At 52.4% G+C, this 24,670-nt stretch overlaps 1 protein-coding gene across 1 annotated transcript in view; it reads left to right on the forward strand.

Moving 5' to 3' along the window:
* BOC (BOC cell adhesion associated, oncogene regulated) overlaps positions 1–24,670 on the forward strand; it is an 80,910-nt gene that overhangs the window by 44,117 nt on the left and 12,123 nt on the right. The window contains 5 exon segments of the mRNA XM_066240921.1: positions 13,141–13,287; positions 17,881–18,024; positions 19,816–20,109; positions 20,457–20,729; positions 21,856–22,163. Of these exon segments, the coding sequence (XP_066097018.1) occupies positions 13,141–13,287; positions 17,881–18,024; positions 19,816–20,109; positions 20,457–20,729; positions 21,856–22,163 (1,166 nt within the window).

Raw genomic sequence — 24,670 nt, forward strand, 5'->3', positions numbered from 1 at the left:
TCACCAGAGCTGGTGTTCACTGTGAAAGCTCTTTTCTGCCCCTTACCTCTAGACCAGTGGTCCCCAACCGCCAACAGAGAAAGAATAAATAACTTACATTATTTTTGTTTTATTTATATTTAAGTCTGAACGATGTTTTATTTTTAAAAAATGACCAGAGTCCCTCTGTTACATCCATCTAAGACTCACTCTTGACGCTTGTCTTGGTCATGTGATACATTTATCCATCTCACCCTAAAGTCCGGTCCGTGAAAATGTTTTCTGACATTAAACCGGTCCGTGGCCCAGAAAAGGTTGGGGACCACTACTCTAGACCATTCAAATCATTACTCCTACAGAATTCTTCATTTTTAACTTATTTCTAGTTTTTTATTCTTTAGTCCTCCCAATTATCCTGTCATCCCTAGGTTCCGGTTGAGGTTGGAAATACAATAGGTGGTAACTGGGTAGAAGTTCTGTACCCGGGACTTGCAGTCCTCAAGCTAAAACGCCACCCTAAACTGATGCTGGTTGAATTGAGAGCGGCTGTGTAAGGCCTCTGTGAGTCCTCTGAGCATTTAGCCCAGGACTCTGTGCCCCTCTCTGGCACCTGGGGTCAGAGGACGAGACGGCTGACAGGCAGGGAAGGCGCTGTCCTCAGGCTGCCGTCTCCATGACCCTGGGACTCTGAGGAAGGGTCAGAAGATGACAGGGCCCTTTGTTACCGTAATTTAACTCATGAATACAATGAAGAACCAAACTGGTATAATGAAAAAAAAAAAATAAGAAACTAAATAATGTATATACTGGGTTTAAGTTTTAACTCTGACACTTAGAGTTAATGTGACTTTAAGGAAGCCATCTGAATCTCTCAGATGTCACAACTGTGAAATTAGCACAATAATAATTACATCACTCATGTTTTGTTTTGTTTTTCTTTTTTTGAAGACCAAATGAGAGAGTATGTGATAGTAATAATTTGAAACATTTTATAAATCCCAGGCTTTATTCATTCACTAGTTTGGTCAACAAACATTTGTGTAGTGTTTTCTTGTTTGGAGTCTCTAGCCTGTGCCCAGCCCTGAGCTGCCCAACTGCATTCTGGGAACAGCCGTTCGGAGGATAGAATTCAGGGGGTGGCAGAGCTTCCAATCATAGTGAGAACCAAGAGAGAGGACTGGCTTGTTGGGAAGCGAGGACTAACCCACTGCCTGTGAATTTCTTTGCTCCCTCTATGGACCTTCCTCCAGAGCCCCACTCCCAGCTGCCTCCGAGCACTGCCGTCTCTGCAGCCCACAGCGCCGCCCGCTTACACTCTGTTGGTACACTGACGCTGTTCTCCCAGCCAGACAGCTGTCGGTTCACACCGGCAGGCCGGGCTGACCTTGGCCCTCAGAGTGAAGAATTCCACAAACAGAAGCCATGTCTCCTTGTTCTCAGCTCCCCCCAACTCTGACTCTCATCAGACACTTCCTTAAGGTCCTCTGGGCTCTGAGCCTGAACTAGAACAGGCCATTGAGGACCGCTGTAGACATTTCTTTCTTAAAGTATTTCTAGCTTCCTTTAACCCTGTTTTAGTCAGGGTTCTACAGAGAACTGGAACCAATTTTACAAATGTATGGAGAGAGAGATTGGGAGGGAGAGAGAGAAATAGAGAAGGAGAAAGGGGAAAGACACAGGGAGAGAGAAAGGTTTATTTTAAACAGTTGGTTCCTGTGATTATGATGGCAGGTAAGTCCAAAATCCATAGGGATACATGAGTCCCACTTGGGAAACAGCAAACCATAAATTCTCCAACGCTGGGTTCAATATTTGGATGTTTTAGAGATTGGTGTCCTGAGAATTGGGGACTGTTTAGAATTACCAACAGCACAATGAGACCTAGTCCATATGATTGAAGATTCCTTAGTCCAATGGAGATGATGAATGCAGTAACATGTTAGCCATAAAGCAAGCCAGACCCATGAGTTGTCTCACAAAGATGTAAACAGATTTTGGTGAGAGCACAAGCTAACAGTGAGTTCGGAAAACAGTGGTTCTATCTGGGGGACTGAGGAAGACTCGGAATTGAGCCGGAAGAATGTGTGGGAGATGACCTTCATCTCAAATTTTTTGAGTCCGCACATACCTTCCTCCGACCTTCAACCACTAAATTCAGCCATCAGCATTGTGTACTTAGACTTAAGTCCAGTGCAGTTTCCGGCACAGGGCAGACACTTACACAGTGAGTTGAATTTCCAGTGCTTCGCTCCTTCCGTGGTGAGTTCGATCCGATCTGGAATCTGATCCATCTTTCTTGCTGCTCCATCCTGTTCCCCACTCCACCCCAACCCCCCTTTGCTTCTCATCTCTTTTCCCTTTGGGAATATACATTTTGTAACTAGGGAAGAAAAACTTGAGAGTGTTTTTCCCAACACCAGCCCTCTTCCCCAGTCTGGTTCAGCCAGCCAGTGATTCTTTGACAAAACTAGAAGGAACCCGTCATTGCAAACTGGAAAAACATTTGTTAGCTTGGGCGACTCGGAGAATCCCACACAAGCCCTTTGCTCTGGGATGAAGGGCTGGCACTGGTGTGAAGAAGTGTGGGGGGACAAAGAATAACCCAGGTGGCTTCCTGAACTGCCCCGGAAGGGGAGGGGTCTGCAGCAGAAAGCGGGAGCTGAAGCTGCCTGCCAGGCTGCTCCCGTCTCCTTTGCGGGAAAAGGCAAACAACTCCAGGTGGGGATACATTATTGGAAAAGGAGAACCAGCTTGGGTTTAAAATTTAGCTACTTTGTACTTTGCTGGTTGGACAAGGAAATTATTGAGAGACCGTTTAGTCCCAAAAGGTGCTAAGCAACTTGAAATCTAAAGAGAAAATGACCAAGGAATACTTTAGAGCTTTAGGCCAAAGTCATGTTGAGCTTTTCTGTTTTCTACTGATGCAAGCAGAAATTCACAAAAATGTCCCTGATGTTCAGACGGCATTGGCAATAGTAATACCATCAGGCCTGGCATGAGTGCCCAGGCACATGGGTAGCATACAAGCTCTGCTCAGGGCATCTGCGCAGCACCTGTCTGCCCTAAACAGCCAGGGTTCCGATTCTCTATTGAGTACTGGTCAGTATTTACCAAAGGAAGTTCTCAAGACCGTAGCACATCTTCTACCAAGGACACACTTAGAACTTCTACCCTACTTTTCTGTCCAATCTATTCTTTGCACACACAGCTAATGCTTAAATAAAACCCTAGGTCCATTTTCTAAGCTAAGGAGAGGACCACATAGTGTGTTGAGCAGAATTAGAGATCGAGTGAGCCGAGAACATTCTCAGAGGCCTTGGCACAAGAAGGTGAAGGAAGGATTACAGCAGTACCCCCGTGGCAGTGATTTCCCTTTCCCTGGTTTTAGTTACCTTATGCAGCTGCAGTCTGAAAATAATTAAATGGAAAAATTTCAGGAATAAACAGTTCGTAAGTTTTAAGTTGCGCGGTTCTGAGTAGCGTGATAAAATCTCGAGCTGTCCGGACTGCGTCATGAATCATCCCCGTGCACGGCGCACCCATGCTGTTAGTCACTTAGGACCCCTCGCAGGTATCACGCTGGCTGTGGCAGGATTGCAGTGCTTGTGTTCATATAACCCTTAATCTATTTAATAGTGCCACATTTACCTAACTTTCATTACAGCGTATTGTTACAATTGTCCTATTTTATTGTTGGTTGTTATTAATCTCTCAATATGCCTGATTTATAAGTTCAGCTTTCATAAATATATACCTATAGTCACATGCCACTTAACGACAAGGATACATTCTGAAAAACGTGTTGTTCGCTGATGTCATTGTACACATGCGAACACCGTAAACTGGACTTACACCCGTGTAAATGGTATAGCCTGCTGCCCCTAGGCTACAAGCCTGTGTACAGCATGTTACCATACAAAACAACACAAGATTAAATCAAGCGCAAGAGAAAATGATGCCATCAGAAGTTGTGGTAAACACGAGATGTTTGGGGCTGTTGCTGGCATAACGCTGCATACTGTTTACAGCAAACTTTTTTATAAGTAGACAGAATACACTCAAATAAAATAAGAACTATAGTAAATACATACAGCAGTAACAGTCATTTATTATCATTAGCACGTATCATGTACTTGTATGTGCTGTATTTTTATACAACTGGCAACACAGTAGGCTTGTTGACACCAGCATCACCACAAACACATGAGTAATGCGTTGCGCTGTGGCATTCTTTTTTTTTATGATTTATTTCACTGATTTTAGAAAGAGGAAGGGAGAGAGAGACGGGAACATCAATCTGTTTTTGTGTGAGCCCTGACTGGGGATCGAACAAGCAACCTCTGTGCTTTGGGACGATGTTCTAACCAACCAAGTTATCCAGCCAGGGCATGCTATGACATTCTAACAACTACTAGGCGATAGGAATTATTCAGCTGCTTTATAATCTTCCGGGAGCACTGTCCTGTATGCGGTGCACCGTTGACTAAACCAGCATCACACAGCTCGTGACTGTACAGGGAAAACATAACACGTACAGGGTTTGCTGCTATCTGCAGTCTCAGGCTCCCACTGGCCTCCCGGGTCTGGGAAAGTATCCCCCACGGATTAGGGGAGGACCACTGTAATTAGCTTGCTTGAAATCATTGGGATCCATTAGGAAACGCGACGTAAGACAGTTCTTTACCATCAAAGTCAAGAGGATATGTGAGTCCCTCAGCTCTTCCTTTTCTGAGAACTAAGACACAGTGAGTCTGTCCTGCAAGTGAAACATATGTTCACATTTAAGACAAGGGACTATTTCTCAATAGTGAGGGAAAAAATGTAAGCAAAATGAAAAAAAAAAAATGCTGAAGAAAAACTTTTTTTTTTTTTGGCTGGGAAAATTGTGCTTAATTTTGAGTGACTGTTCTTCTCCTTTAAAATATGTGCAGATTTGGGGACTCACAGACTAAGACTCCGGCCACAGCCTGTCTCTGAGCCCTACCTTCCACTCTAGACCCAGCGAACTCGGCGTGGTCTCACCTCACCTGTCACTTTCCCCTTGTTACTGGAACGGTGCTCCATCTGCCTACAGCAACTTCCCTTCGGTTCCCTTCCCAGAAAGTTTCTACCTCCCTTGGTTTAAGGGATTTCTTCTCATTTTTCAAGACTTGGGTACCTTCTCTAGGAATCTTTTCTTGAGTCCGTCAGCTTCCCTGGTGTCTGGAGGGGGCCTCTCCTGCCCAGCTCCCGCACCATCCTGGGTTTGTTTCCACCGTCCTCTCCTGCATGGGGCTCACTGCCGGCAGGGCAGGAGTGCTGCCGTCGACCTCTGTTCACGCCACCCTGCACAGCGCCGGGCACTCAGTGGGCCTTCAGTGAGTGTCTAGAAAGAGGAAGACTCTAGACTCGCAGGGGTCCCCAAACTTTTTACACAGGGGGCCAGTTCACTGTTCCTCAGACTGTTGGAGGGCCGCCACATATAGTGCTCCTCTCACTGACCACCAGTGAAAGAGGTGCCCCTTTTGGAAGTAAGGCGGGGGCTGGATAAATGGCCTCAGCGGGCCGCATGTGGCCCGCGGGCCGTAGTTTGGGGATGCCTGCTCTAGAGAAAGTGTGTTTGAAGTCTGGAAGATCCAAAAGGGCAGACAGAAAGTGAGCAAAGCTTCTTCACCAAATCCTGATATCTTGAAAGTGTTAATGAAGTAAATAAGAAAGGATGAAGCAAGAACTCAGCACATAAACAGATTGAAGATACAAAGAAATTTGGGAAGGGTTTAGAAAAACTGATGGATATGAGAAACATAAAAGATTGTTTCCAGTAAGATGAGATGTTTGGACAAAACTTTGGAACCTGTACAGGCAGATGGGAGTGAGTGTGGCTCCGTGTCCTGTCAGACACCCCAGGGGACACTGTCAGAGGTGGTGGCTGGGTGGCATCGGAAGCCACCACTGCTTTAGGACAGTGTAGTTAGTTCCCAGGTGCGTGGGCAGAAGTGGGAATCACGTGGGCTTCACTGGCTTTCGGACGGTGTCCCTGCCTCTGCCACCTAGAATTCTGTCTAAGGACATACTGACGTGCTCATCTTCGCTCTTCCTCTGAGCACCCTGGCCTCCCTTCCCTCTCCTCTCCCTCTTCCTGTTCAGCCTCTCCGCCTGCCAAAGGCTGTGCCAGGACCCCGCTCTGGCTCTGATGAGCCCAGACCACCAGGATTCACATTAATTTTCCCATTGCTAAAGTTTATAGTTTATATTGAGTTGATCAGAGAAATATGTGTGATGTGGGCTGCTGGCAAGTAAATCTTTTTTTCCTTCTTCTTTCTTCAGTGTATTTTTTCAAACGATTTCAGTCCTTCATCTGGTCCAAAAGCAACTCCCCAGCTCTGCTAAGCAGCCCTACCTCATAGCAGCACTGAAGTCAGATAAAGGAGGTGGTCTACAGACAGCTTCCCCGTTCATCTGGCGGCCAGACTCAGTGGAGACATGGTTCTCATCCTTGACTTGTCTTCAAGGATTAATCACATTTTTCATTCTCTTCTTATGTCCTTTTTTTTTTTTTTTTAATATTTTAAATTGGTTCAAGCCAAGAAATTCCTGAAGCATTAGGCCAGTTCACTGCAAATCATTTAATGACATTGCAAACTAGGTTCTTTTTCTTTTTTCCCCTTCTTCCTCTCCTACTCCGCCCTTGGAGCCCTCCCCTCTCCTGCCTGCCACCTGTAATGGCTTTCATCTTCTGCCCTCATATCCCGGGCTCTTTAATCTCTTCTCTATCCTCAGCTTTCTCTCAGTGCTCAAACCTGGGTGCACCCCCCTCCCCAATTCAAAGGAAAAGAAAGAAACACAAGGTTTAACAACTAATGTGTTTGGCATCTGCAAAGCCCCCTCCCCCATGGAAACTGTTTTTTATTTAAAAGAGAACATGTCTTGTTTTCATCAGAAAGTGTGTTTGAGAAATTTTATGTCATGTTTCCAGGGCTGTCAGGAGAGCACTTTGGAGCTAAAATTATTTGTGCAACTGAACAGACAGAAGAAAAAAAAAATCCCAAAGAGCGCACACATATTTATCCACTCACCCTGCCTGCAGAGGGCGGAGCGGTGCCCACCCGCCAGCCTCCTTTCTGAGTTGTCTCAGGAGGTCCGAGGGACCTGACCGGGGCTGCAGTGCTGGTGGGAGGGGCTGTGCAGAGGGAGGGGCAGTGCCCACCCCACCAGCCTCCTTTCTGAGTTGTCTCAGGAGGTCCGAGGGACCTGACCGGGGCTGCAGTGCTGGTGGGAGGGGCTGTGCAGAGGGAGGGGCAGTGCCCACCCCACCAGCCTCCTTTCTGAGTTGTCTCAGGAGGTCCGAGGGGCCTGACCGGGGCTGCAGTGCTAGTGGGAGGGGCTGTGCTGAGGACAGCACTCAGGCGGACGCTGGTCGCCTGCCTTGTGTGCTGATGTTATGTCTTGTCTATTAGACTAAAGCTCCTCCTGATGAGGAACTGTCTGTCTTGGTGTCTTCTGCAGTGCCTGGCATGATAGATCATTTCCAGCGCTGGCTGGCTGAATGGATGGTTCAGTGATGCCCAGAGGGATGGTATGTGCCGAATGCTGACCAGGGGTCCCCAAACTTTTTACACAGGGGGCCAGTTCACTGTCCCTCAGACCGTTGGAGGGCTGCCACATACAGTGCTCCTCTCACTGACCACCAATGAAAGAGGTGCCCCTTCTGGAAGTGCGGCGAGGGCCAGATAAATGGCCTCAAGGGAGCCGCATGCGGCCCGCGGGCCGTAGTTTGGGGATGCCTGCTGTAGACTATCCTGATTTTGCGCAGCCTTGTGGGGTATCTTGGGTTTGGTTTCAGTGGTCTGTGTGCCAGGATGACAGACTGGCAGAAGGCTTAGTCACTACCCAGAATGCGTGGTTTCTGAGATGCCTGCCTATCCCACAGGAAACCCCATCTGCTTTCTGACCTAATGAAAAAGTCCTGTTGGGCTCCAGTCTCTGCTTCTGTAATAGATTCACTCACAAAGCACTTTATTTCTAAGGACTAATCTTGGGGTTATGCCAAACCATTGTTCCACAGGTGACTTGGAGGTGGAGAGCAGTGTGCTGACTCTGCCCATAGTTGAAGCAGTCCCAGGCACTAGAGAGTGTCCATGTTGTCAGATGCCACACAGGGAGGCAGTGCCAAGGACCCTACACCTTTTCCAACTCCACCTTTCTGTCCGTCTGTGGAGCAGCGAGCCACGGGCTCTCCCAGAGAAGCTCTTAGGAACGTTGCTTCCCTTGCACCTTCCTACCTTTCAAGGAAGAACTGTGGTGCAGGAAAGGGCTGTGGGTCAGCATGCCACTGAGGAGTGTTCTGTTGGAGCCAGACCCTCCCGTGCTTTGTAACATTAGCCATCGTGGCAACAAGCCACCACAGGGGCAAGTTGAGGCCTGGAGGCCCTGAGAGGTAGGGAGTAGAAAGATCAGTCAGCCCAGAAACTTGCCGATGGCCGCGAGGCTGCCGAGCCGCTCTGGCAGCATTGCCAGGGGAGACCACTGAGGTAGATCCCCACAGTCCTGTGGGTCCCATCCAAACCTCAGATGAGTGCAGGCTTGTCTCGTGATTCCTGAGAACAGGCAGGAGGGGAGCACGGGGCTGACTGGGTGTGAGAACTGCCTGGGTGGATAGCCAATGTTTTTAAGTGAGCTCGTGGAGACGGGGCTGTTGGTAACTCCAGGCAGTCTCCAGCTGAAAGCAGCATTTTACCTGACTTCTTAAGCAGAATTGAACTTGGATTTGCAGCCTCAGTGAGGGCTCAGAGAGAAGAGGATGGAATGGGGAAACTCCTTGAAAGCCATTGTTAAGTTTAAGGATTACATTGGGGGCATCCTGCTGAGGCGCAGTGCACCCTGTAACAGTGTAACTAGACATGGAAAGTCTGTGAAAATCGGGGAGATGAGCCTACAATTAAGATTTGACAATTCTGCGTTATGAGAATGCATGTACATCAAATACTTTTAATTTAATTCATAGCAGTCCTGAGCCTTTTATTAACTAAAGGAAGGATTGAGTCTAGAAGGTGGTGAGAAAGAAATTCAGAAGGGACTCAAGATAGAACTTGTCAGTTGTGGTTTCTCCTGTGATCCTGGTGATGGCAGCCACACCCACGTGCCTCTAAATGTCTCTTATTTGCCTTCCCAGCCCCCCACCCAGGCCAGATGTCTGACATACCCTGTAAATGCAAAGAGGAAACACAGCATAGGTGTGATTTGTGTCGAACAAATCCCTGTAATCTCTGTATCCAAGGTCCTGTGGAAGCGACAGATCAGAAGATACACATTCCCTTAAGAAACTGAGCACTTAGAAGGCAAGGAAGCTAAATTAATGCGGGCTTTTTCAGAAAGCACCAAGTCCTGTTGTAAGTAAGGAAGGTCAGTAAACTCCGAGACGGTCCCAGGAACCAGGGTTCTGTCCTGTTGAGAGCTCAGAAACAAGAGTGGGCCTCCTGCCATTTGATGAGTACAGACAAGGTAATAGAATAGCTGGAAGAAGAGAGAGGATGCAAAAGAGGGGTCTGAGGGAAGGTGAGAGGATTAAAGCCGCAAAAACATTCTGCTAATGGATTTCCCAGACACAGCAGCCAACAGGCCAGGACAGGTGTCCTGTCAAACTGTTTCCCCTGAAACTTGATCCATCCTTTTTACCCAAGGCCTGCTAACCCCATTTGTAGCTGAAGGGCCTGGCCCTGATTCCCAGCACGGCCCCTGGACCAGCCCACAGACTGGCCGGGAGACCAGCTTTGCGGAGACAAAGGGGCCTGGAAACAGGCTGCTTCCCTTCGCATGCAGCCAGCTGGGCCTCTGCGTCCCCCCGCCTGGTGGCCGGCGAGCCTCTTGCTGCTCATGCAGCTTCCATCCATCTTTGGCCTCCTTCCTGCCCGAAAACACTAGAAAGAGGGGTGCTCTGATTTTCAGATTGTCCACCACTTCATTACTCTGCCTTTGGTCCCTTAGTGAAACTCAACGTTTGCTCCAGCAGCCAAATTTGGAAGTTTGTCTAGTGAAGCAACAGCTAAGGCTTAAGTTCAGGAGGCACAAGGGGAGGGCGGGGCCAAGGACTAAGCTGCTGCTTATTTGTTTCGAAGCCAGGAAGACCAGCTTGCCAGTCGGCCCCTGTGGGGAGCGGGGTGCCCAGCTGGGGTGTCCTTGGTCCTGCCTGCACGGGCTGTCGTGCACATGTTGGCATCAGAACAGAGGGGCGGCCTGGCCACATGGCTGATCAGTGCCCAGCTTGTGCCTCCCCCCCTGCACAGCCTTCTGTCTCCAGCCCAGCAATTGTCGGAACAGCAGGAGCCAAGAGGGGCTTAAAGGGGGCAGAGGGTTTCAGGACTTGGGGTGGGGGTGAGTTGGGTACACAGAGGATTGCATGTTCCCTGCCTGCATAAGCCCTCAATTACACTGGGGCAGTAGCCCAGGGCCATTGAGATAGAGATGGCGTTCTGGTGCCAAGCTCCTGTCTCTCTTGCAAAGTGATCTGTTAGGTTTAAGTATATTCTTGCTTGAGGCCAATTTCCTTGGAATGAGATAAAGATAAGAGACAGGGTAGAAAAAACTCAAAGATTCTTAGTGAGTATTTTTGCGATTTATTAGACCATTGAAGGGAGTGCTTCGCAGTGGTGGAGGAGTGTTCCAGGTGCCCCTGAGCTCGCAGGGCTCCCAGCTTGATCTGTGGGCGCCTCCTGGCTTCGCAGGTCCACATACGCTGTGCTGAGGCCTTTGCATTGTCTCGGTGCACTGCTTCTGAAAGTAGTTAGCAGTATTTAGCTGCAACACATTCAGCACAGGCAGTCCGCCCTGTCCCGTAGTCGAGTTCGTCTTCCTTTCTGAGAGAAAACGCACCCAGTGTCTTGGCTGAAAGGCTCACCCAAGACTTGGCTATGTCATTTGCGGGGCCCAGTGCAAAATGCAAATGAGGGTCCCTTGTTCAGCATTATTAAGAATTTCAAGATGGTGACAGCACAGCATTAAACCAAGCACTAACCCCTCCCGAGCACAGGGCCCTGTGCAGCTGGGCAGTTTGCCTGCCCACGAAGCTAGCCATGGGCTCAGCCCTCCAAAGCCTTCACCAGGGAGTGAGAGAGCGTTTGCTCTATCCTGCGTACTGTGCAGTGGGACCTGGGGTTGTACCTGAGGGAGTACAAGACAGACTGACCACTAGGAATTTACAATTTGGTTGGGGTCAGATATCACACAATATTAAATAATGATAAGATAATTATTTAAAAGCCCAGAATGCCCTAAATTAAAATGTTCGGTCTTAGAAAGCGCAAAGTTCTGTGGCAAGGAAGGTAAGTCACCCAGCCAGAGGAAGGACCCGTGAGTGTCACCTCGATCCGTGGCATCGGTTGGCCGGCTTGGAGGGTGGGATGGAGTCATGGGAGTGAACTGGGCAGCTGGCACTGTTTGTGCCACCCCACTCCGTGAACAGCATGCATTTCTTGCTCCATGTGTACTGGACCTATTTTACCTCTTTCCTGTGACCCCAAAAGTAACCCCTCAAGAACCATTCTGTTTTCAAAATAGCCAAACTTTAAATAAAAGGTTGGCTACACTTGGAAAAAGGTTCACAGGAAATTTGTTGCGCTAGGCCTTTGTCCTTAGGTTCACAATGTAGACCTACTCAAGTAGGAAACTTGAGTTCACAGGCAACGTAGATGGGCATCTTCTACCTGAGTGAGAGGCCAGCTCCAAGCTGTCACTTCCTCAGTCATTTCACTTTCCCTGGGCATCTCCTTAGGCCAGGCCTGGCTTAGATTCAGAAAACATGCAGATGAGGAAGACTTGGCCGCTGCCCCTCAACAGTTCACAATCTGACATAGTAATCAAAGGGACAATGATCCTTTCAGCAAAAGGGCTCTCTTGCTCTGGCTTGACTGAGAGGTTCTGGAAAGTTCCATTAAGCGGGAACCTCCTGACCTCACTGAATGCCTCAATCACCAGCCTCTCCTTTGGTGACAGTAGTTTGTTTTCAGTAATTATCTCTTCTGTAAGAAACCCGATCCTTCCCCCCCTCTCCTGTTGCCGTCTCTGGGTGTTTGGTGGGAACCACAACACAGGCAGGTGAGGTCTTGCAGTGGAATAGCAGTCAAGCTCCGATGGGATCAGTGCTTGGGGGAGTGAGCAGAATTTGGTGTGGTCAGCATTTAGTGAGAGTACCTCTGGGGTATTTTCTAAGTACCATTAGGAAGAGAGTGTCTGGGTAAATATTTTCATCTGTCTTATCTTACTCTCCATTAGTTTTATTTTTCTCTCTTAAGTTAAATTCAGCTGCTGTTCTGAAAACCAGATTTGAAATGTGGTTTTGTTGCACAGAGGGCCCATTCTGTCCAACAACATCAGTGACTGGGCTCCAACACAGAGAGCTTTGTAATCTGGACTATCGGGTTGGTGGGGAAGCACCCTGCTTCTGTTCCAGGTGGAGCTCTATCCTCTCTCGGTTTAGATCGCAGTCTTCTCGTCACTGTGCCAACCTGGGAGATACAGCGCCTGTGCTGCCAGGGACTGCAGCCCAGTGTCAGGAACCTTGGCTCCCCCTATTCCCCTGCCATTAAACCACGCCAGGGAGGTCCGTCTTTGCCTTAGAAAACCTTTAGGGTATCCACAGATCCCCACCCCAGCCCTGAGAACGTATTAGCCGTGATGCAGGTATGAGCTCCCAGGTAGCAACCAATTGCCTTTGGTTATAACCATGGTTGATAACTGCGCTAAATCTTGGGCCTGTCCCTTTTCACTGTGGATGTCTGAGAAAACCAGGTTGAACTGGAGAAGATGTTGGCATTCTCTTTTATGGTTCTTTCGGTCTCCATTAGCTGAGCTGTGCCAGAACATTTGTGCCTTGACCCTGACCAGGTTTAGTAGGTCCAATGGGCCTGGCTGACTTGCCCCCATCTCAGTGTAATAAAAGAGGCTGGTCTGCACCACAGGCACCTCCTGGGGAAACTCCGCAGCTTATATACACCACGCTGGACTTCCATGCCACACATTCCATTCTAACTCTCACAGACAACAAAAGGCTAGAGGAAGGCCTTGGAGAACCCTCAGAAAGCCCCCAGTGTGTGAGGTTCCACAGGTGTCTGTTGTGACTAAAAGGACCCTGAGACATTGCGTGTTTTCTCCATTGAGGCCCAGCCACCCCTTCCCTTCTCTCCACAGATCTCCAGGACTTCAAGTTAGATGTGCAGCACGTGATAGAAGTAGATGAGGGCAACACAGCAGTCATCGCCTGCCACCTTCCTGAGAGCCACCCAAAAGCCCAGGTCCGATACAGCGTCAAACAAGAGTGGCTGGAGGCATCCAGAGGTGAGCAAGCAGGAGCCAGAGGCCGAGGCCAGAAGAGGAGTCCGCTGCCCATGATCACTGCCTCCCAAACCCCCGTCGACACATGGCAGTCCCCTCTCATGCTGGGCAGCTGTCGTCGACCTTGATATGTAGCCCTGAAGGATCCCACAGGCACTGGCTTCTATTATGGAGGTCTTCTGCCCTGTCACGAGGAACTTCTTTGTCCTTTGAGGCCCTGGAAGATGTTGCTGAGCTGCCACCCTCTGATCAGGGTCGTCAGCACAGGGTTCCAGATGTCCTCCCCATGTGAGCCCAGCCACCAGACACACAGGCTGCCTGACCAACTCAGCCACTCCTGCAGCTGCAGAGTGGTGGGAGCTGCTCATCCTCCTGCAGCAGAACAGTGTTTCAGTGGGCAGCTGCAGAGTGGGGGAGCTGGAGCTCATCCTCCTGCAGTAGAGCAGTGTTTCAGTGGGCAGCTGCAGAGTGGGGGGAGCTGGAGCTCATCCTCCTGCAGTAGAGCAGTGTTTCAGTGGGCAGCTGCAGGGTGGAGGGAGCTGCTCGTCCTCCTGCAGCAGAGCAGTGTTTCAGTGGGCAGCTGCAGAGTGGGGGAGCTGGAGCTCATCCTCCTGCAGCAGAGCAGTGTTTCAGTGGGCAGCTGCAGAGTGCTGGGAGCTGCTCATCCTCCTGCAGCAGAGCAGTGTTTCAGTGGGCAGCTGCAGAGTGGGGGGAGCTGCTCATCCTCCTGCAGCAGAGCAGTGTTTCAGTGGGCAGCTGCAGAGTGGGGGGAGCTGGAGCTCATCCTCCTGCAGCAGAGCAGTGTTTCAGTGGGCAGCTGCAGAGTGGGGGGAGCTGCTCATCCTCCTGCAGCAGAGCAGTGTTTCAGTGGGCAGCTGCAGAGTGGGGGGAGCTGCTCATCCTCCTGCAGCAGAACAGTGTTTCAGTGGGCAGCTGCAGAGTGGGGGGAGCTGGAGCTCATCCTCCTGCAGCAGAGCAGTGTTTCAGTGGGCAGCTGCAGAGTGGTGGGAGCTGCTCATCCTCCTGCAGCAGAGCAGTGTTTCAGTGGGCAGCTGCAGAGTGGGGGGAGCTGGAGCTCATCCTCCTGCAGCAGAGCAGTGTTTCAGTGGGCAGCTGCAGAGTGGGGGAGCTGCTCATCCTCCTGCAGCAGAGCAGTGTTTCAGTGGGCAGCTGCAGAGTGGGGGGAGCTGGAGCTCATCCTCCTGCAGCAGAGCAGTGTTTCAGTGGGCAGCTGCAGAGTGGGGGGAGCTGGAGCTCATCCTCCTGCAGCAGAGCAGTGTTTCAGTGGGCAGCTGCAGAGTGCTGGGAGCTGGAGCTCATCCTCCTGCAGCAGAGCAGTGTTTCAGTGGGCAGCTGCAGAGTGGGGGAGCTGCTCATCCTCCTGCAGCAGAGCAGTGTTTCAGTGGGCAGCTGCAGAGTGGGGGGAGCTGGAGCTCATCCTCCTGCAGCAGAGCAGTGTTTCAGTGGGCAGCTGCAGAGTGGGGGGAGCTGGAGCTCATCCTCCTGCAGCAGAGCAGTGTTTCAGTGGGCAGCTGCAGAGTGGGGGGGAGCTGGAGCTCATCCTCCTGCAGCAGAGCAGTGTTTCAGTGGGCAGCTGCAGAGTGGGGGGAGCTGGAGCTCATCCTCCTGCAGCAGAGCAGTGTTTCAGTGGGCAGCTGCAGAGTGGGGGGAGCTGGAGCTCATCCTCCTGCAGCAGAGCAGTGTTTCAGTGGGCAGCTGCAGAGTGCTGGGAGCTGGAGCTCATCCTCCTGCAGCAGAGCAGTGTTTCAGTGGGCAGCTGCAGAGTGGGGGAGCTGGAGCTCATCCTCCTGCAGCAGAGCAGTGTTTCAGTGGGCAGCTGCAGAGTGGGGGAGCTGGAGCTCATCCTCCTGCAGCAGAGCAGTGTTTCAGTGGGCAGCTGCAGAGTGGGGGGAGCTGGAGCTCACCCTCCTGCAGCAGAGCAGTGTTTCAGTGGGCAGCTGCAGAGTGCTGGGAGCTGGAGCTCATCCTTCTGCAGCAGAGCAGTGTTTCAGTGGGCAGCTGCAGAGTGGGGGAGCTGGAGCTCATCCTCCTGCAGCAGAGCAGTGTTTCAGTGGGCAGCTGCAGAGTGGGGGGAGCTGGAGCTCACCCTCCTGCAGCAGAGCAGTGTTTCAGTGGGCAGCTGCAGAGTGGGGGAGCTGGAGCTCATCCTCCTGCAGCAGAGCAGTGTTTCAGTGGGCAGCTGCAGAGTGGGGGGAGCTGCTCATCCTCCTGCAGCAGAGCAGTGTTTCAGTGGGCAGCTGCAGAGTGGGGGAGCTGCTCATCCTCCTGCAGCAGAGCAGTGTTTCAGTGGGCAGCTGCAGAGTGGGGGAGCTGGAGCTCATCCTCCTGCAGCAGAGCAGTGTTTCAGTGGGCAGCTGCACAGTGGGGGGAGCTGGAGCTCATCCTCCTGCAGCAGAGCAGTGTTTCAGTGGGCAGCTGCAGAGTGGGGGAGCTGCTCATCCTCCTGCAGCAGAGCAGTGTTTCAGTGGGCAGCTGCAGAGTGGGGGGAGCTGGAGCTCATCCTCCTGCAGCAGAGCAGTGTTTCAGTGGGCAGCTGCAGAGTGGGGGGAGCTGGAGCTCATCCTCCTGCAGCAGAGCAGTGTTTCAGTGGGCAGCTGCAGAGTGGGCGAGCTGGAGCTCATCCTCCTGCAGCAGAGCAGTGTTTCAGTGGGCAGCTGCAGAGTGGGGGGAGCTGGAGCTCATCCTCCTGCAGCAGAGCAGTGTTTCAGTGGGCAGCTGCAGGGTGGAGGGAGCTGCTCGTCCTCCTGCAGCAGAGCAGTGTTTCAGTGGGCAGCTGCAGAGTGGGGGGAGCTGGAGCTCACCCTCCTGCAGCAGAGCAGCCTTTCAGTGGGCAGCTGCAGAGTGGGGGGAGCTGGAGCTCATCCTCCTGCAGCAGAGCAGCCTTTCAGTGGGCAGCTGCAGAGTGGGGGGAGCTGGAGCTCATCCTCCTGCAGCAGAGCAGTGTTTCAGTGGAAGCTGAGTGTTTCCCCTTCTGCGTGTTCCTGGTAATGCCCGTCTCAGGGGAGGCCAAACTGCGGTCCACAGAGTGCCAGCAGGGAGGCAGGATGTTTTGTCCACAACTGACCCTGCTCTCATGGCCAAGGAGACCCTACTGGCTGGACCTCACAGCTCAAAATGTATACCTTTTAAACTACCCTATAAGCTAGGGGTCCCCAAACTACGGCCCGTGGGCCGCATGCGGCCCCCTGAGGCCATTTATCCGGCCCTGCTGCACTTCCGGAAGGGGCACCTCTTTCATTGGTGGTCAGTGAGAGGAGCATAGTTCCCATTGAAATACTGGTCAGTTTGTTGATTTAAATTTATTTGTTCTTTATTTTAAATATTGTATTTGTTCCCGTTTTGGTTTTTTTTTTTTTTTTTACTTTAAAATAAGATATGTGCAGTGTGCATAGGGATTTGTTCATAGTTTTTTTTTTATAGTCCGGCCCTCCAATGGTCTGAGGGACAGTGAACTGGCCCCCTGTGTAAAAAGTTTGGGGACCCCTGCTATAAGCTTTAAAGTATTCTTATTAACTTTTTCTGGTTATGAAAAAGTCTGGTTTTTCTATATGTTCATTATAGAAAATACAAAAAACTAATTTATGAAAGGGTAAAAACCCTAAACCTGCCTCTCAGGAATATCTAGAGACAGAAGACAGCACTGATACCTACCACCCCCGAGGCCTGCCCAGCCCACAAGGGTCAAGGGCTTTTCCCATTCTGTCCGGCATTTGCCTGAGTAGCTCGCACCCGGGGATAGGCAGGACCAGGCTGGTGAGCTCAGAGCACAGGGACACCGGGATTTCCAGGGCAGGCCACCAGAAAGCTCAGAGCGGAGGGCCAGTGATTTGCCTGGCCGGAAGTCCCTGGTGTGTCCAGCAGTGTGAATCTCTCCGGGTGAGGGAAGCTGGACGCAGCCCTGGGGGCCCGCCCCCTGGCTGCCCTGGCGCAGACGCAGACAGCCTAGCACGCCCGCAGTGCAGAGAAAAGGGCTCCCGTGGCATTCGTGGGCAGGGTGGTGGTTGGGGGCTAGACTTCCTCCCTGGTTGCAGAAACTCAAGAGGTGGCTCAGAGTTCTGACTGTGACAGAATGCGGGAAATTCTACAGTCAGATTCCCCCCCATCCTGCTGGCTCGCGGGAATGATCATCTTGTCTCCCATGTATGCTGCAGGGGCCCCTAATCCTTACAGTGGCCGAGGCAGTATACCTTACACCGTTTTAGAAACAAGGGGAACAAAACCTGTGAGGTAAATCACCTTGCCCAAGATTAGTCCAGGCAGGGCCACAGTTTGAGGCCAGGTCTGGCCGACCCCACATCCTGCTGCCCTTCAGCCTACCCCAGCTCCCTTGAAAGTATAAGATGTTCTTCCGCAGAGCTATGTACTGTACTAACTCAGCCAAGCAGTTAGCTGGTTCTTTGGTGGTTTTCACTGCCCGGCCCTCTGTCCCACCGGGTGCGAGGATCTCTGGGGAGAAGAGCCTTTTCTGTGTGGGCTCCTTGGGGTGCAGGTGTCCAGGTCCCGGCTCCTCCCCTGTTGGGTGCGGTATTTTAGGCACAGACTGACCCCAGGCCCCCTTCCCCGGTTCTTCCTCAGACAACTACCTGATCATGCCGTCGGGGAACCTCCAGATAGTGAACGCCAGCCGGGAGGACGAGGGCACGTACAAGTGCGCCGCCTACAACCCAGTGACGCAGGAAGTGAAGACCTCGGGCTCCAGCGACAGGCTGCGCGTGCGCCGTAAGGGAGGGTCTCGCTGGCGGAGCTCGGGGGGAGCCGGGCTGCTGCAGCCTGGGCTCCGGCTTTGTGTTCCCCTGGAGGCAGTGAGGGTTGTGGGGCTCCGGCTAGTGGGACATGCAGGGCTCAGCCGGAATGGGGGACTCTCCCCGACAGGCAGGAGCTGTGTTTCTGGTCACTCACATCAGAGCACTGTGGGGTCACCGCCTGACTCCTGCCTGCTGGAGAGCTTTCCTTCGCTGGCTAACTTGCAAAGGCCGGGATCGGCTGAGCTGTGCGGGCTGGAGCAGGGCGGTCTGGCACTCAGCAGCGGACAGCGGATGCAGAGGGAAGAGGATGGCACCCTTGTGCCCGTGTTGAGGCCACCAGTCCACACTGCAGAAGTTTGCCCAACACCTCCCTCTGGTGAAAATCCATCGAGGCCCATACACGCTCCTATTTATATGAAAACAGCTGCCTTTGCTGAGCACATTCTATGCACCAGGCTCTTTTCTAGACTTTTCTAGACTGTTAAGTGACATCCGAATGTGAAATTAGGTTTTAGAGTCAGCACCAAAGACCAATTTACTGTGAAGTTAATGAAGCAAAATTTCAGTGGTTCCTCACTTGCCTAATTTTGTATCTGTAATTTTGTATTCTTTTTTCTAAAGAGGACCTCCCATGTCATATGAGTTTTAGGTCTTATAAAACCTTATCTGTTCTTGGTTGGCACATAAAGCAAAATCACAAATAGTCAACTTGCTACTTGAAGATCCCCGTGGAAGGTGGCACATTGGAAAGCAATATGCTTCTCTCAATAAATTCTACCTGGTCTCTACCCCAGCGTTGAAAAAAATATCACTGCTTCCTCAGCTGAGAACCTAATGAAGTAGTTGATTAGCTTTGGGGACCTCGCAATATGAGAAATGCACATCTTCAAACCACAGGTCCTGCTCAGCTCAGCAAGATGCTCACTGTGAGAGCTCATGCTGTGGGAAACACTTGGGTACTGAGACTCATGAGTGGGATTTGAGGTACATCATGGGTCCTTGTATCCCATCTCATCCTGTCTAAGAGCCCACTGACTGACTGCAAGAAAAATCACCTGCGCCATTTAAGTTGTTCCTCTGTGCACCCCCTCATCTCTCTCTGCCAACACACATAGTTACCCATGCATATGCTTTGTCCACGATGCTACTCCGCTGTGATCCATTTCTTATTGTAACAGCCCTGAAGGAAGTCCTTGTTTCTCATAAGTAAAACAAGGCCTGACCCTAGCCAGTTTGCTCAGTGGTAGAGCATTGCCCCAGTGTATGGATGTACCAGATTGGATTCTTGGTCAGGGCACACAGGAGAAGCAACTATCTGCTTCTCCCCCCCTCCCTCTTTTGAGCAAGTCCCTCCTCCCATGCTGAGGATAGCTCCAAGTCCTCACCCTCAGGCACTAAAAATAGTTCAGTTGTGCATCAGTGGAGCAGAGCATTGTCCATAGGGGGCTTGCAAGTGGATCCTGGTCAGGGTGCATGTGCGAGTCTGTCTTTTTGCCTCCCCTGCTTTCACTTAATTAAAAAAAAGAAAAAACCAAGGCCCAGGGGAATTAAGTAACTTGTTCCACTTTACATAGGCCATAAGCCCTTGATCCATGATCTCATGGATCCAAATGATCATGATCATGGATTCCAAATCCGTGATCTCTGGGACTGTCTCCTGGGTCTGGGTCTGGGTCCGGGTCCAGGTCACCCAGAGTAGCACAAAAGGGATTCCCTACACCAAGTCCTGGTCCCACACACTGCTCTTCCCCTCCTGCCCCTCCAGGCTCCACTGCCGAAGCTGCCCGCATCATCTACCCCCCAGAGGCCCAGACCATCATTGTCACCAAAGGCCAGAGTCTCATCCTGGAGTGTGTGGCCAGTGGGATCCCACCCCCACGGGTCACCTGGGCCAAGGATGGGTCCAGTGTCACGGGCTATAACAAGACGCGTTTCCTGCTGAGCAACCTGCTCATCGACACTACCAGTGAGAAGGACTCCGGGACCTACCGCTGCATGGCTGACAACGGGGTTGGGGCGCCCGGGGCCGCAGTCATCCGCTACAGCGTCCAGGTGTTTGGTGAGTGTCTCCTGCGGAACTTTTCTCCTTAACCTTCTCTTCGGTCTGCATGCTTTTCTAGACGCTCATAACCCCAGGTTCAGGGTCACATGCCCGGCGAGTGACAGAGGAGTACTGAGACAGGTGGAGATCCTTGGATCCCAGGGATGAGGGGATAGGGGCTGGCAGCCCTCTGTCTACCCTTTCCTGTTGTGGCTCTGATGGAGGAGATGGGGGACCATTCCTTTCCCCCGTCAACAGCTACAGGGAAGGAGGGAGCCTCTCCTGACCACGGTCCCCTCCCCAGCCTGTCGGGCCATGGATGGAGAGACTCGGCCTCTCTCACCCCTGCTCTGGTTTCCCGGCAGAACCCCCCGAGGTCACTGTGGAGCTGTCCCAGCTGGTCATCCCGTGGGGCCAGAGTGCCAAGCTCACCTGTGAGGTGCGCGGGAACCCCCCGCCCTCAGTGCTGTGGTTGAGGAATGCCGTGCCCCTCGCCTCCAGCCAGCGCCTCCGACTGTCCCGTAGGGCCCTGCGGGTGGTCAGCGTGGGGCCTGAGGACGAAGGTGTCTACCAGTGCATGGCCGAGAACGAAGTTGGGAGTGCCCACGCTGTGGTCCAGCTGAGGACCGCCCGGCCGGGTGAGTGCAACACGGGGGCCGAGAGCTGCTCTGAGTGTTCCCAGAACCCTTCTCTCAGGTGAAGTGCAACATAGAACCCCAACACCGAAAACAAATAAAAGTGGCCTCTAGCTGTAAGTTCAAATTTATATTTACTTATTAGTAAGTCAGAAGTGCAGATTTCTCACTAGTGAAACTGACCCATTTAACTTGTATTTATAATTTAAAAACAGCTTTTAATTACTTTTTAGAGCCTGTGGGTTCATAGGGCTCCATCAAACCCCATCTGACAAGCACTGCTCTAGAGCACAGGGAGGCAAGCGTGTCTCCAGCTCGCTTTACCTCCGCCCGTGCCTGTAGCGACGGGGCAGTCACGGCCTGTGCAGCAGCGGGTTGGGTCACCTGGGGGATGCAGAGGGACATCACAGAAGTAGTCAGGCTCAAGAAGTTTTTCATGGAGGAGATAAAATTTACCAAGGAAATAATAGGAGGAAAATACAGTGACAGAGCGTGAACTGCTGAGTCAACATTACCAGCTGCCAACCTCCCGTGGAGCAGGAGGTCAGGGAGAGGAAAACCTGACCATGGCGGCGTCTGTGGACACCTCCTGAGGGAAGTGCGGCCCCTCCTGGCTCCTCGGCAGCATTTCCAGTTGGCGTCATTGTCTCACATTTCCCAGTCTATGCAGGGGCGTAGGAGAAGGCCCACGTTGTGCCATGGCATTGAGTTCCCATAGCAAAGGGGCGTGCCCCCTCCCCCAGTATTCGACGTGAGGAGGGGGGCACAGGGCTCCTGCACCTCAGCAGCAAATCGAGTTAGTTCGCTGCAGACCAGGCTGGTGTGTGGGCTCCGGAAAACAAGCAGGTTGCAGAAATGCTGACCCACCGGCACCTGGGCCCTGGCACGAGGCCTGGGCGTGGACACGAGGCTGCCCTTCCCTGGTGCAGGACGGGGGCACGCCCCGCTGTCTTCTCCCAGGGCCAGTGGAGTGGGCTGACGGTCATGCCAGGTCCTGAGCTGAGGGCTCTCCCTGCTCCAGCAGGTCTCCTCTGTGACCTTTTTCTCCGTGGGGGGTGAGGGCAGCTCAGCAGGTGATCGGGGACTGATACCCTCTTCCCTCTCTCCTCTTCCCTGCTTGGTCCTCCAGGCACAACCCTGAGGCCAGGGCAGGGTGCCAGACTGCACACTGCCACCTCGCCCGTGCCGCCCTCCAGACCCAGGAGCCCTGACCAGATGCTGAGGGGGCACCCGGGGCTCCAGCAGCCGCCCACGTCGCTGCAGCCGGCCTCCCCACAGTGCCCCGGAGATAGGGGGCCGGCGGCTCCGGCCGAGGCCCCCGTCATCCTCAGTTCACCCCGCACCTCCAAGACGGACTCTTACGAGCTTGTGTGGCGGCCGCGGCACGACGGGGGCAGCCGAGCACCGATCCTCTACTATGTGGTGAAGCACCGCAAGGTATGCCTGGCATGGCGCCCGCCTCCTCTCAGGCTGGGTGGAGGTCTCTGTCTGTGAGCTGTCCGCCCTTGAGCTCCTGGTGCCTGGACCCCGAGCCCCTCTGTTGCTCACAGCCTTCCTTCCGTCCCCTCCAGTGTCCTTTCCCACTGCCTCCTAGGAAGATGGTTGCATGGGGCCTTTGGGACCCTAAGAGGCCCAGGGCAAAGCTGTGTGCTTGTCCTCAGGTCTGAGCTCCATGCATGGCTTTCCCAGAAGCTGCCACCACCGGCCTCTGCTCCCAGAGGGGACGTAATGTCTCCCTGTCACCATCACCCATCCTCCCTTCTTCCTTCTGTCATTTGTTGTTAATGTTTTGTTTTTTAACCAAACTAAGCTCTGCTGGGTACATACCTACAGGAACCCTGGCATGGCCAGCTAGCTGGAGAGCCAGGAAAACAAATATTTGTGAGCAAGAATTTTCTCTAAGGACTGTAAAATACCCCCTCAGTTCTCAGGATTCATCATGGCTCAGGTTGACAAGCAGGCATTTGAGCTGCAAGCACATCGCGTGTTCAGACCTTGACAGAAGGGAGTCTGTCCCGGCGAATGCTTGGGGCGCTGTCAGGGTGGACTGGCACAGGACAGGGCCAAGCCAGCTGTCCTCTGGGGCCCTTTGTCCTCGGAAGCAGGATAGGACCCCAGGCCGTTATCCTGGTTCAAGGCTGCGTTCCCCCTCACTGTCACCCTGAAATTCCTTGTAGGAAAATGCCTCTGAGAAGCGTTTCTGCTCAGCCCAGGCTCATACCGTTTTCTTTCTAAGGTCATTCATTAGACAGTAGACGATTGTGTTCTCAAATGGATTTTTAAAAATCTTATTTGATAAGTAGTAATATATTGCTATGCCAGATTTTATGTTGCATTCCATTGTTTGCTTATAAAAATGCTGGAAGAAATTTTGAAACTATGTGAATGTGCAACTAAAAATATTTATCAATTCATGTTTCCACCTCCAAAAACAAACAAACAAAAACCACACACCGGCCTGCGTGGTGCTAAGTGCCGGCTGTGAGAAGCCGTTTCCCCTTCTCTGGGCCCCGGCGGCGCTCACACTCTGTTCTCTCCCTTCACGCGCTCTGCTGGGAGAGCCGGGGTCAGGACTTGTCCACAGAGACGCTGGGGCCGTTTCCCCTGCGCTGGACCCCAGCGGCGCTCACACTCTGTTCTCTCCCTTCACCCGCTCTGCTGGGAGAGCCGGGGTCAGGACTTGTCCACAGAGACGCTGGGGCCGTTTCCCCTGCGCTGGACCCCAGCGGCGCTCACACTGTTCTCTCCCTTCACGCGCTCTGCTGGGAGAGCCGGGGTCAGGACTTGTCCACAGAGACGCTGGGGCCGTTTCTCCTGCTCTGGCCCCCAGCGGCGCTCACACTGTTCTGTCCCTTCACGCGCTCTGCTGGGAGAGCCGGGGTCAGGACTTGTCCACAGAGACGCCGAGGTTGTCAGAAAGACACCTAGGGCAAAGCTGCCCCCTGCATGGGGCCAAGGCAGGGCAGTTTCTTATCAACACCTGGCCTGCTGGCCCCTTGATTGCCAGCAGGCAAAGGGGGTGAAAACGTTTTTCACAAAAAAAGCAACATTGTTCAGCCTAGGTTATGGGGCAGGGCTGGTCCTAACCCTTATTTCCCCGTGTAACCGGACACCTCCACCTCCAAGTTGTAGACAGAGATCAGGGCAGATGCTCATGTTCCCTGGGAGAGAAGAGCAGCATGAGAGCAGGGATCATACTTTTCAGGCCAAGAAGAGGCCACGAAACCGCCTCTCCACGAGGCAGGCTAGCGAAAGCCGTGCGTGGCGATCTGGAAACGCCAGGCTGAGGCCGCGTTCTCCCTCTCCGTTGTGTGACGGTAACTAATTACCGTCCCGTTTCTTATTTTCATTTCTGATCCCAGTGGAAGTTGGAGGCCAGAGCTGCGAGGGCCGAGGAGAGGGGCACCGGGGAGGTGAGAGGACTGGGCTCCCGCTGGGTCTGGCTCCTGCCAGGCCCCGCCGGGGGCGCGCTTGGAGCTGTTGGGTGGGGTTTGCCAAGGCAGAAATGATGCCTTGAAAGCAGTTCTTTCTTCAGGGACTAATGTGGCTTCATGATCATCACATCGGAAAGAATTTGAAAATAACAAAAGCGTTTGGGCTGCGTTTTCACAGCCACCTTCTCTTGCTGGAGTCTGGGAATCATTTTGCTGGTTCTCACTTTCTCACGCGGTGAAGCAAGCTTCACTTCCTGGTGCATCTGCAGACCCTGGGCTACTGTGTTTGGGCTTCCAGCACCACTGGGGATTCTCAGTTTGTAAAATCTCTCCCCTTGGAACAAATCCTGGAAGCCTGACATTAATGAGCCCAGGCCAGCCCTGTCCCTTGAATAGCAGGTTTTGTTCTCCTTAGGAGTATTCTGGTTGGGACCGGGAGCCGTCCTACCAGCTGTTTGATTCCTTGGGCACAGCGCAGCCTCAGGCCCCAGCGGGCTCTCTCCGACCGAT

The sequence above is a fragment of the Saccopteryx bilineata genome, chromosome 8 (genome assembly GCF_036850765.1).
Source record: "Saccopteryx bilineata isolate mSacBil1 chromosome 8, mSacBil1_pri_phased_curated, whole genome shotgun sequence".
NCBI lineage: Eukaryota > Metazoa > Chordata > Mammalia > Chiroptera > Emballonuridae > Saccopteryx > Saccopteryx bilineata.